The following is an 8828-nucleotide window of genomic DNA, read 5'->3' as shown; positions in this document are numbered from 1 at the left end:
GTACTCTGGAGGGCCTTATTTATTATTTCTGAAAGTTTGGTACTCACCAGTTGTGGTTGAAGCCCAAGTCGAAGGCGGGTTTTGGCTAGTGGAGAAGGTATTAATGTTGTACATCATTAATTGATCATGTGAGCATATCTGAGAGCCTTCAATGTACAAACAAGTTTCCGGTAAGGAAATATATGTATAATTATACTGAAGGTTCCAATTCGATACGGGTGTTCCGTCAAGGTGATGACGAATGGAGGGTCGATTGTGACGTGACGTCCCTCGCCTTCAGCAGGTCTAGTGCTCAATTACAATATATGATAACATTACGCAAAATGAACCGACCACGCTTGGCCTAAAAAAGCAGATTTTGTTGAGAATAGGGCTAAAACTTCCTGCGACACCTTGTGCAAAATTTGGCTGCCAGAGGATTCTTCAACACATTTTCTTTCTCGGGATAATTGAATTATCATAAGTGTCAAGAAGAAAGCGCCCAGTCAAGACTCGTGGAATATTTTGCCAAGACGGCCACGGTCCGAGCGCAATACCACGTTAGCCGTTCCAGGTTGAATCCCGGGCCGCACCCGTCTTGGCAATTGTGGCCAAAACCATCAACAGTGAATGGTACTCTTGTTGCGCCTTCCGTCACCAGACGAGATGCAATTCACAGCATTTTCAGATCCTACAGACTGTCACTGTGACTCTAACCAAATATCATTTTTTTCTTGAGTGGCGATTTAGTCCGCTGAGCCTGCTTATGCTTGGTGGTTAGTGAGAAGTGGCTGAAAAGACGGGTCCTAATTGTGAAGCCTCTACAGGATTTGAATCAAGTATTTTGAAGAAGTCCTTTTGGGTTTTTTCACTGGCTCCGAAGTGGTGTTTGCTTGTCAAGTTGTCGAATTATATTGGCACAGCCGCTAATTATGTTGTCAAGAATCTGCCTCCGGCGGATTGAATCGTTTTACTCCAGGGTTAATGGCCAAAGTCCACGGTCATCGAAGGCTAAAGTCTTTTCCAATCTACCCTCCCGGTTGCTACAACTTCGGAAATCTCTGCACACTACGGAATTTGGAACTAGGAAAGTATCCATGACATCCAATTGCGAAGAATCAAACGCCGCAAACTGTCAATTGCCCCCAAAACCACTCATCAGAATGGCCCTGTCCGATGCTACGGTTGAGTTTTGCAACTGTAGCATATCTACTCCAACTCTACAATGCTACAAGCAGCAGGAAGCAGCGGATCAGGCGCGATCCCGCATCGAGGACATGATATCTTCACTTCCATTAGTTCGGTATCTCCGTTCTGTTGCAACGAAATCGTCATCTCAAGCCCTTAACCAGTACAAAGAGACCCGTCCATATCAGACGATGCATTCCGCTGCGCGCTCCACCCACCTTGTTGTGAACTCATTTTTGTGCCCGGAGAAACTTGCGGTTGATCCGCACTTCTTCATTAGCACACACCAACATCACCGAGTAATTGCTACATGTTATGTGGGACCTCAACTTTGTGGGCACGCCGGATATGTCCATGGCGGGGTTCCATTTTTACTATTTGATGATTTGTTCGCACGGTGCGCGTCGACACTATTTGATAGCGGCGTGGCGATGACAGCAAACATGAACATTGATTTTCGCAAGCCAGCCATCCCGGATCGAGTTTACTTGTATCGCGCGGAAACAGTCATGACAGAGGGGCGAAAGGCGTGGTTGACCGGTCAGATGCGATGCATGAATCCATTCACTGCAGATGAGATGTTAAACCGAAGAGCGGCAGTGAGTGATGAAGTGAGCGAAGAGGAGGAAAATGAAGGCATTTTAGTGGCGGAAGCCACTGCCTTGTTTGTTGAACCGAAATTCGAAAAGGTATAAATTATCACTCCACCACATCCAAAGTCTCCTGGAATTGTTACTAAATGAGACTTAGACCATGGTGGCGCTCTTTCCGGAATAGTTCTGTTCGGTTTCACGTTTCCTCACCGAGTGACTCGGAGATTGCTATTGGAGATGACAATATGATCCAATGGAAGGCTTTCCATACTGTTATTGTTGATAAAAGAAATGAAAGGTCTAACTACAGTTAAAAGGGGAACAATAAGAGTACAATAACATGACGCTCTGATTTCTCAACGAGATAGGTGAGACATTTTCATGTCTCTAAATCTGCGATGTTTCAATCACTTTTGCAATTGAAATCATATCTTCTTCGCTGAGACCTGCGTCCACTGCCGTCTGATACAGCTTATCACAAATCGCCATACTTGGCGACCTAGTATTCGCCAGCTTCACAGCATTTTGAATGAGTTGCGTACTGTTGTAGCAATCCTTAAGAGTTGCCTGGGGGGACCAATCCTCGTTCAAAATCTTTTGAACCTTGATCTTTGAATACGCAGATGCCATGGGACAAGCGTCAAGAACTTCTGCAAATGCGGCGAGATCGATACCCTGTGCCCGGGCGAGGTTCATAGATTCCGCCAAACCGACGGTATAGGTAACCAGAAGGGTGTTAACGGCATATTTAGCTTTCAGGCCGGAACCGATGGGGCCGCAGAATATGGCAGCTCGAGTGATAGGTTCAACGACTTGCTTGATACGCTGAGCGACTGCGGCGTCTCCCGCCATCATCCCGACAAGCTGAGCCTTCTCAGCGGGAACCTTGCTGCCGCTGACAGGCATCTCGATAAAGTCACCGCCGCCTTGATGAATTTGCTCAGCAAGGGACATGCTGAACTCAACAGATACCGAGCTGGTATTGATCAATGTCTTCCCTCGCAGCGCTCGCTTGAAGTCGTCACTTAGTATCGATTTGATCGCCCATGCATCGAAAAGCATAATGAAGATGATGTCTGACTGCTTGACCACACTGGTGGGTGATTCTCCAATCGTGACCCCTTCCTCTTTCAATGCCGAGTATTTAGCAGCGCTCCGATTCCAGACGATAAGAGGGAACTTGCGCGATAGGTTGCGAGCCATAGGCGTGCCCATAACACCCAGGCCAAGGAAACCAACTCGCATGACGATACAAAGATTTATTCTTTGGGGAGAAGGATGTCTCTGGATAGGAATAGAATTTGAAAATGATCATAAGGAAAGAATTTTTTTAATTCTCCGGAGCTTGGAATATGCTCAAAGCCAGACTAAGAAGATAACATATCCGCTAATAACCGCTCTTTACTTCACCATGGGCCCAGAATTACCCAGCTAATCAAAGATCTCCATGCTGAGGATTTCCATGCTGAGGATTTGACTGTTCGGAGGCTCTTCCTTTCTGTCAACCGTTGTTCGGCCAGAAGCCGAGCTCCTCCGAGATCGGCGATACCTTCAACAATTGGTTGGCTGGGCCGTGCTCATGAAAGTGGCGATCGGCTTGCCCGGACCGTTTCCGTCTTGGCATTCTTAACTATGGGTACTAACCATAACACACTAAATTGATTTGGAGAACGGCATAGTTGACAATCCAACGAGCGTGGCCGTGAAATTTAATTTATAGCAAGAAAGATCTAAACTGGGCTCAGATGTCCCAAACTTAGATTGAACCCTGCGTCCATCGACTTAAAATGCGGAGACAACTTCCAGCTTATACAATATGAAAGAGAAGTGAGGTGGAGTTTCTAAATTGCTCCAGGCACTTATTTGGTGCAACTCGCTCGTAAGCAAGTGAGGATGTAGGAATGAGGCGGTGAGAAGCGATGCCAGCTTAGTGCGTCGGGCTGTTCCCAGATCGGTGAGAGTGGTTAAGGATCATGGAGAGATAGAAAGATGAATTAGAAGATAGCATGACTATCAACCCTTGTAATTTCATGATTATGATACCATCCATCACAAAACTGTCGTTACTGGGCGTTAATAAAATAGCCTAATGTACGACCACCTCTCCGTTTGAATGAATTTGAGGCGGATGCTGGCATAAACGCTCATTTGCCGAGCAAGGGCTTGGAACGAACTGGTTAGTGAAATTGAATCCATTCACGCTAGTTGGTAGCTTAATAGTGAATAACAAATATGCCCAATTTCAACCGGTCAAGCGAGTCGCTAGAGACTCATAACTCATATTGTAGTCTGGCAAACGATAATTCAACCCCAGGATCATTAGATATTATCTGATTTGGTGACTTGCACGCTCCCAGATGAACAATTTTGTGCGGCGGGATGATACCATTTTCAAATGGTATCTGCAAGGCAACTGTGGTTTTGTCAGATGGGTAGTCGGTATAGTGTCCTTCCCCAACGGTATCGGCAGCGACTAATAACCCATTTACTCCTTCCATAACCCATGCTTCATCAGCCCCATTAGGAAGAGTGATATGTGCCAGCCCAGAGAGAAGAACAAAAAGCCTGTAAATCTATTAATTTTTTTGCAAATACGGTTAACGCAAGTTTGTACCGACATCGGGTGTGGAGGATTGTGAATACCCTCTCCTGAGCGCGGCGGCAAGGCAACATAGGTTACATTTGAAACATTGGCCAAGGGCAAGGACATGCCTATTGTTGGATATTTTTGAAGTGGCTGAGTGAATTTCCAGCATTCCAGGCTAGCAATTCCATTCTCGTCCTCAACAATTGCAGTAGTTGTCAAGCAGTGAGCATCGAGAGTAGATAGAAGACCCAGAGCATTGATCAGGGACCAGAAATTCATTTTGTCAGAAGGTTAGAGTATGCTTGAATAGAGTTCGGAAATGCAAGTGCTTGTCGACATTCTACTGTACCTTGAGTGCGAACCATTCAATCTAAATATATACTGATCAAACAGATGCCGATACCGGTTGTGGCGGGTCGGCGTCGGGTAAAATGGCCGGAGCTGGTTCCATCTATTGGCTCAAAGGAAAGTCCCGCTTACTGTCGGATCAAGTACCAATCAGTCTGCAATAAAAATTTGTTTTAACCAGCCTTTTGCCTTCATGCATTGGTAACGTCGGAAAGTTATATTGCCACCCAGTTACAGGTACAAATTATCTGTCAGCCGCAAAACATCGAGCGAGTCTCCTGTTTATACTTTGTTACCGAATCTACGTTTTGGATCTACGTTCTTCACACCACTTATTCTCATGTCTCTTTCATCATTGGTTATGGAGATCCTCATAGAGCCAGCGACATTTCCCCGTGACGAGAACGCAATACAATCTTTGTTTTCCCGATATGCTGCCTCGCTCAGTATCGACCTGAAGTTTCAGAAATTCCAAAAAGAGCTCGATTCTCTACCTGGAAAATACGCCGAACCTCAAGGCGGCGTGCTCTTATTAGCGCGACCAATAGGTGACAGAAGTCTCACTGCCCTTGGATGTGTCGCCCTCCGCCGCGATTTAGATGGCTGGTGTGAAATGAAGCGCCTTTATGTGGCCGAGGAAGCGCGCGGAACAAAACTTGGTAGCAGACTCGTGGAAGCGATCATGTCAAAGGCGAAAGAATTGGGGTATCGGGGCATTCGTCTTGATTCACTGCCCGAGATGAGAGCGGCACAGAATCTTTATCGCAAGTACGGGTTTACAGAGATCCCACCATACTATAATACTCCGATTGTTGGTACAGTTTTTATGGGTCGCGAGCTCTAGCATGGAAATTTCAAGGAGAATGTTGTGTTACCGTGTATCTGAATAGTTGATGCAATCAATGTCAAATGTATAGTGTAATGGTGGATCCAGTGACACCACTTAGCTTGGTTGTCTCTCTATTTGGCTGTCTGTTTGTCAGGTTTGTTTTGATGGATTTCAGCGGAAATTTTATGCTTTGGATCGGGAAAGTGGGAAAGTGGGAAAGTGAAGAGATATAGAACCTACGACAGCAAGTGAATTGGCAGGGGCCTGTTTTTCTCAATGAAGTGTTTCTTTGTTCAATTCTTCAACTCAACCAGCATATACACTGTTGGTATACTGTTTACCAACCGTGCGATTCCATCCACGGTAGTTTCGCTGCTGGGGCTGTTTTTTGCTTCAGCCTACACCTCTCTCTCTTGCTCTTTCCTGTGCCCCGACTTGCTGTGCCGACCGGGCTACCTTCAGCTTCCCAACTTCAATAGGTATGGCTGAAATTTACATTCTTATTTCTGTTGACTGATTTAAAATTTGCTTGTGCCATGTACATATGTTAATTCACATGATCTCTCAGAAAGAAATTCGTTATAATTGACAACGAAATTTGCTGGACTGTAACGAATATTCCTTAACTTGGTATGTATTTCCTGGCTATAGTAGATCAACTTCATGGGTAGATCTATTTACAGTCTTATGTCCGTTCAACGCAAGCCTAAAATATCCTTCAAAATCGCCAGTGCACCAAAAAGTTCACTGTCGTGGTACCTACGGCCCACAACCTGAAGGGCAAGGGGAGCTGCCTCGAATTCTGAGCTCTCCCACAGTTGCTTCACATGTTGGCAACTTTCACTCAGTGGAACATATGAAAACCCATATTGCTCCCCAGGCTGTACCCTCAACTGTGTCGGAATAACTACAGCCGGATAATCGACGAGGTTGTAGAGTGAGGTGTAAGTCCAATAAAAAGCTGTATCATGAGCACAGGCTGGACCAACAAATGCCGGCCCAATCACCACATCAACGTCTTGCTTTTGCCAATCTTGTGCAAAGGCGCACCGAAAGTCATCCCTAGTTCTTCTATAGTGGATAAGAGTTTCTGCTGTCTGCATTCCAGCAGGCTCGGCATCCTTCCAGGTCCATTCACTTAGTGGGTGCAGCGGTTCTCCAGAAGCCAAGATTGACGACTTGGTAAGGGAGCCACCGTCAGGCCAATAGAAGCGTTGTATTTTCCTCCAAGCGTCTGCTGCACCGAGCGGTTTGAAATACTTGACCTCAACTTTACTTGAATATTTAGAATCCGCCAGTAAGTCATGCACCCATGAGACTGCTCTTTTCACGGGTGGCTGAGGCTCAATGAAGCCATCATTCCTGATGATGCCGACTTTAAGACGCCTCCCGAAGGACGTTTGTAAGCCGGTCCAAGGTATTGGAACAAGACTTGGGTCCGTTAGGTATGGCTTCGTGTCAGACATCAGACCCATGAACATGTCCATATCTCTCATGCTAAGACACATTGGCCCTGTTGAACACAAGACATTCAACTCTGCTGCAAAAGGAGTTTTAAGAAATCCCTCCATAGGCAGCACGCAAGACGTCGGCTTGAAGCCATAAATTCCACAGAATGCTGATGGAGCACGAATACTCCCACCAATATCAGTGCCAATCCCCAGAACAGAGCCCCTCATGGCTATTAGAGCAGCTTCCCCCCCGTTGAACCACCAGCCGAAAGTCGGATGTTGAATGGGTTAAGTACTCGACCCCAATGGGAATCACTTTCTAGATGCATCAGGGTCTGTGGCTGGTTTGTCTTGCAGTAAAACACCGCACCCATTCTTCGCAGGATTGCGACCATCTGACAGTCTTCATCATCTTTAACCATACTGCTTAAGCAACCCTGTGATGAAAATGTCCCAGCGATTGGAATGTGGTCTTTAATGCTGATTGGCACTCCATGAAGCGGGCCAATTGTTTTTCCATTCTCAACCATATAATTGTCCAGCCGCTTGGCTTGTTCGATAGCATCATCCGCAAGCCACTGAGTCAAGCAACAGGTAAGCTGGTGTGCAATAATAGATCTTTTTAAATAAGCCATGACCACCGCCAGTGCAGTAAACTTGCGATTGGCGATAGCCTCCGCTAGGCCGACGGCATCGTAAGTCTCCGTAATCTCTCTTTCTTCAGCAGAAAGTATTCCGCAGCTGGCAGGGATACCAGAGACATCGTTTGGAGGGTTGGCAAGTAGCTTTTGAGATAAACGGTATTCAGAAGGGATTTTATCCATGAAAGATTGTAACAAGGCAGCTCGGGTGGTCTCAAAATCCGGACTACCCTGCGGTGTGGGTTTCAGCTTCACAAAGAATAAATGTTCAGTAGCCATCCTTGGTTGTAGTCGAGAATAACTTCAATGACAGTTCTGGATGACAGTTAAGAATTTCTGTGAATACAGGACCGTTATCGGGATAAATATCTGAGGAGACCTCATCTATTACAGGGAAACATGTAGGTATATATGCTGTTGTTCGGATGGTACAAGGTAATAAAAGTACTTTAATATCTCTCTAGAGCCGCTGCTACAGTTAGATCTCTTATTATTCTATTTAGTAGAGTATCGATTGTCTATTCTATATATAGTATTTAAGTCTATTGGCTCTGTTTATTAATTATCGATCTCTATCGCTCTACTACTATTTTAGTTAGGGCAGTGGATATAGCTAGATATAATCTTATCCTGTTTATACTAGATAAACTTCTTTACTACTATATTAAATATTGTAGGAGGGTTTTCTTTCTCGGCTTACTTAGTCTATAGAATTTTCTTTACTTATATTATAAAGTAGTGAATACAGATATTGTCTAGGAGTAGAGATAAGATATAGATTACTATATCGATATAGATACTAGTATATATCTGTACAGATCTTGTCTCTTAATAGTAGTTATTATATATTTTCCAAACAATCCTAAGCCAGCAAAATCAATTCGGGGGAACATCAAAATCAACACCCAATCTAAACACGTCATTTTAACGCGTCAATCGATCGAGAAAGGCCCCCTGAGGCCTCAGGAACCGCTATGGAGGCCCCAAACCCCCATGGTGGTGGTCTACCGAACGCGTCGAGATGGGCACCCCCGAGCGGGATACCACCACCACCGTCACCACCATCACCAACACCGATATATCGAGGGGGCCCTAGGACCCTAGATATACCCATAGATCTGGGACAGATAAGCTACAGCGAATCTAGCAGGGCCCCAAGCAGGGCCTCTAGCAGAACCAGCTCCAGAAGCAGCCGGAGCACACAGAGCGTAT

At 45.4% G+C, this 8828-nt stretch overlaps 6 protein-coding genes across 6 annotated transcripts; 3 read left to right on the top strand and 3 right to left on the bottom strand.

Annotated features, from left to right (window-relative positions):
• The first annotated feature begins 723 nt into the window (after window positions 1-723).
• BDV27DRAFT_89479 (PaaI family thioesterase) lies at window positions 724-2046 on the top strand. The gene is made up of 3 exons (XM_032077897.1): window positions 724-752; window positions 798-1856; window positions 1918-2046. The coding sequence occupies exons 2-3, from the start codon at window positions 912-914 to the stop codon at window positions 1942-1944; spliced, it is 972 nt and encodes a 323-aa protein (XP_031920385.1). The 5' UTR covers window positions 724-752; window positions 798-911; the 3' UTR covers window positions 1945-2046.
• BDV27DRAFT_89476 (NAD(P)-dependent oxidoreductase) lies at window positions 2047-3049 on the bottom strand. The gene has a single exon (XM_032077896.1). It carries the CDS (start codon window positions 3003-3005, stop codon window positions 2148-2150), a length of 858 nt encoding a protein of 285 aa, XP_031920384.1. The 5' UTR covers window positions 3006-3049; the 3' UTR covers window positions 2047-2147.
• Window positions 3050-3960: 911 nt separating this feature from the next.
• On the bottom strand, window positions 3961-4679 carry BDV27DRAFT_139569 (uncharacterized protein). The gene is made up of 2 exons (XM_032069486.1): window positions 4379-4679; window positions 3961-4325 (listed from the first exon to the last, which is right to left on the bottom strand). The coding sequence occupies exons 1-2, from the start codon at window positions 4624-4626 to the stop codon at window positions 4031-4033; spliced, it is 543 nt and encodes a 180-aa protein (XP_031920383.1). The 5' UTR covers window positions 4627-4679; the 3' UTR covers window positions 3961-4030.
• A 234-nt stretch (window positions 4680-4913) lies between these two features.
• BDV27DRAFT_139568 (GNAT family N-acetyltransferase) lies at window positions 4914-6058 on the top strand. Its single transcript, XM_032069485.1, has one exon. It carries the CDS (start codon window positions 5036-5038, stop codon window positions 5537-5539), a length of 504 nt encoding a protein of 167 aa, XP_031920382.1. The 5' UTR covers window positions 4914-5035; the 3' UTR covers window positions 5540-6058.
• On the top strand, window positions 5671-6058 carry BDV27DRAFT_89471 (uncharacterized protein). The gene has a single exon (XM_032077895.1). It carries the CDS (start codon window positions 5801-5803, stop codon window positions 6011-6013), a length of 213 nt encoding a protein of 70 aa, XP_031920381.1. The 5' UTR covers window positions 5671-5800; the 3' UTR covers window positions 6014-6058.
• A 161-nt stretch (window positions 6059-6219) lies between these two features.
• On the bottom strand, window positions 6220-7895 carry BDV27DRAFT_170720 (amidase signature domain-containing protein; the record flags this gene model as incomplete). The annotated part of the gene is made up of 3 exons (XM_032075394.1): window positions 6220-6758; window positions 6801-7217; window positions 7292-7895. The coding sequence occupies 3 exons, from the start codon at window positions 7893-7895 to the stop codon at window positions 6220-6222; spliced, it is 1560 nt and encodes a 519-aa protein (XP_031920380.1).
• Window positions 7896-8828: the final 933 nt, after the last annotated feature.

This window comes from Aspergillus caelatus, assembly GCF_009193585.1.
Source record: "Aspergillus caelatus strain CBS 763.97 unplaced genomic scaffold BDV27scaffold_490, whole genome shotgun sequence".
In the NCBI taxonomy this organism is placed as follows: domain Eukaryota; kingdom Fungi; phylum Ascomycota; class Eurotiomycetes; order Eurotiales; family Aspergillaceae; genus Aspergillus; species Aspergillus caelatus.
Note: the sequence above shows the minus strand (reverse complement) of the source record. Positions and strands in the feature narration are given on the sequence as shown.

What these genes read in the sequence shown, in the direction of transcription:
- BDV27DRAFT_89479 (XM_032077897.1), top strand. Translation starts at nt 912, where the DNA reads ATGTTGTCAAGAATCTGCCTCCGGCGGATTGAATCGTTTTACTCCAGG. An exon ending in TTGAACCGAAATTCGAAAAG is followed by an intron (nt 1,857 to 1,917) that starts GTATAAATTATC and finishes AATGAGACTTAG; the next exon opens with ACCATGGTGGCGCTCTTTCC.
- BDV27DRAFT_89476 (XM_032077896.1), bottom strand. Translation starts at nt 3,005, where the DNA reads ATGCGAGTTGGTTTCCTTGGCCTGGGTGTTATGGGCACGCCTATGGCT.
- BDV27DRAFT_139569 (XM_032069486.1), bottom strand. Translation starts at nt 4,626, where the DNA reads ATGAATTTCTGGTCCCTGATCAATGCTCTGGGTCTTCTATCTACTCTC. An exon ending in CACAATCCTCCACACCCGAT is followed by an intron (nt 4,326 to 4,378) that starts GTCGGTACAAAC and finishes ATAGATTTACAG; the next exon opens with GCTTTTTGTTCTTCTCTCTG.
- BDV27DRAFT_139568 (XM_032069485.1), top strand. Translation starts at nt 5,036, where the DNA reads ATGTCTCTTTCATCATTGGTTATGGAGATCCTCATAGAGCCAGCGACA.
- BDV27DRAFT_89471 (XM_032077895.1), top strand. Translation starts at nt 5,801, where the DNA reads ATGAAGTGTTTCTTTGTTCAATTCTTCAACTCAACCAGCATATACACT.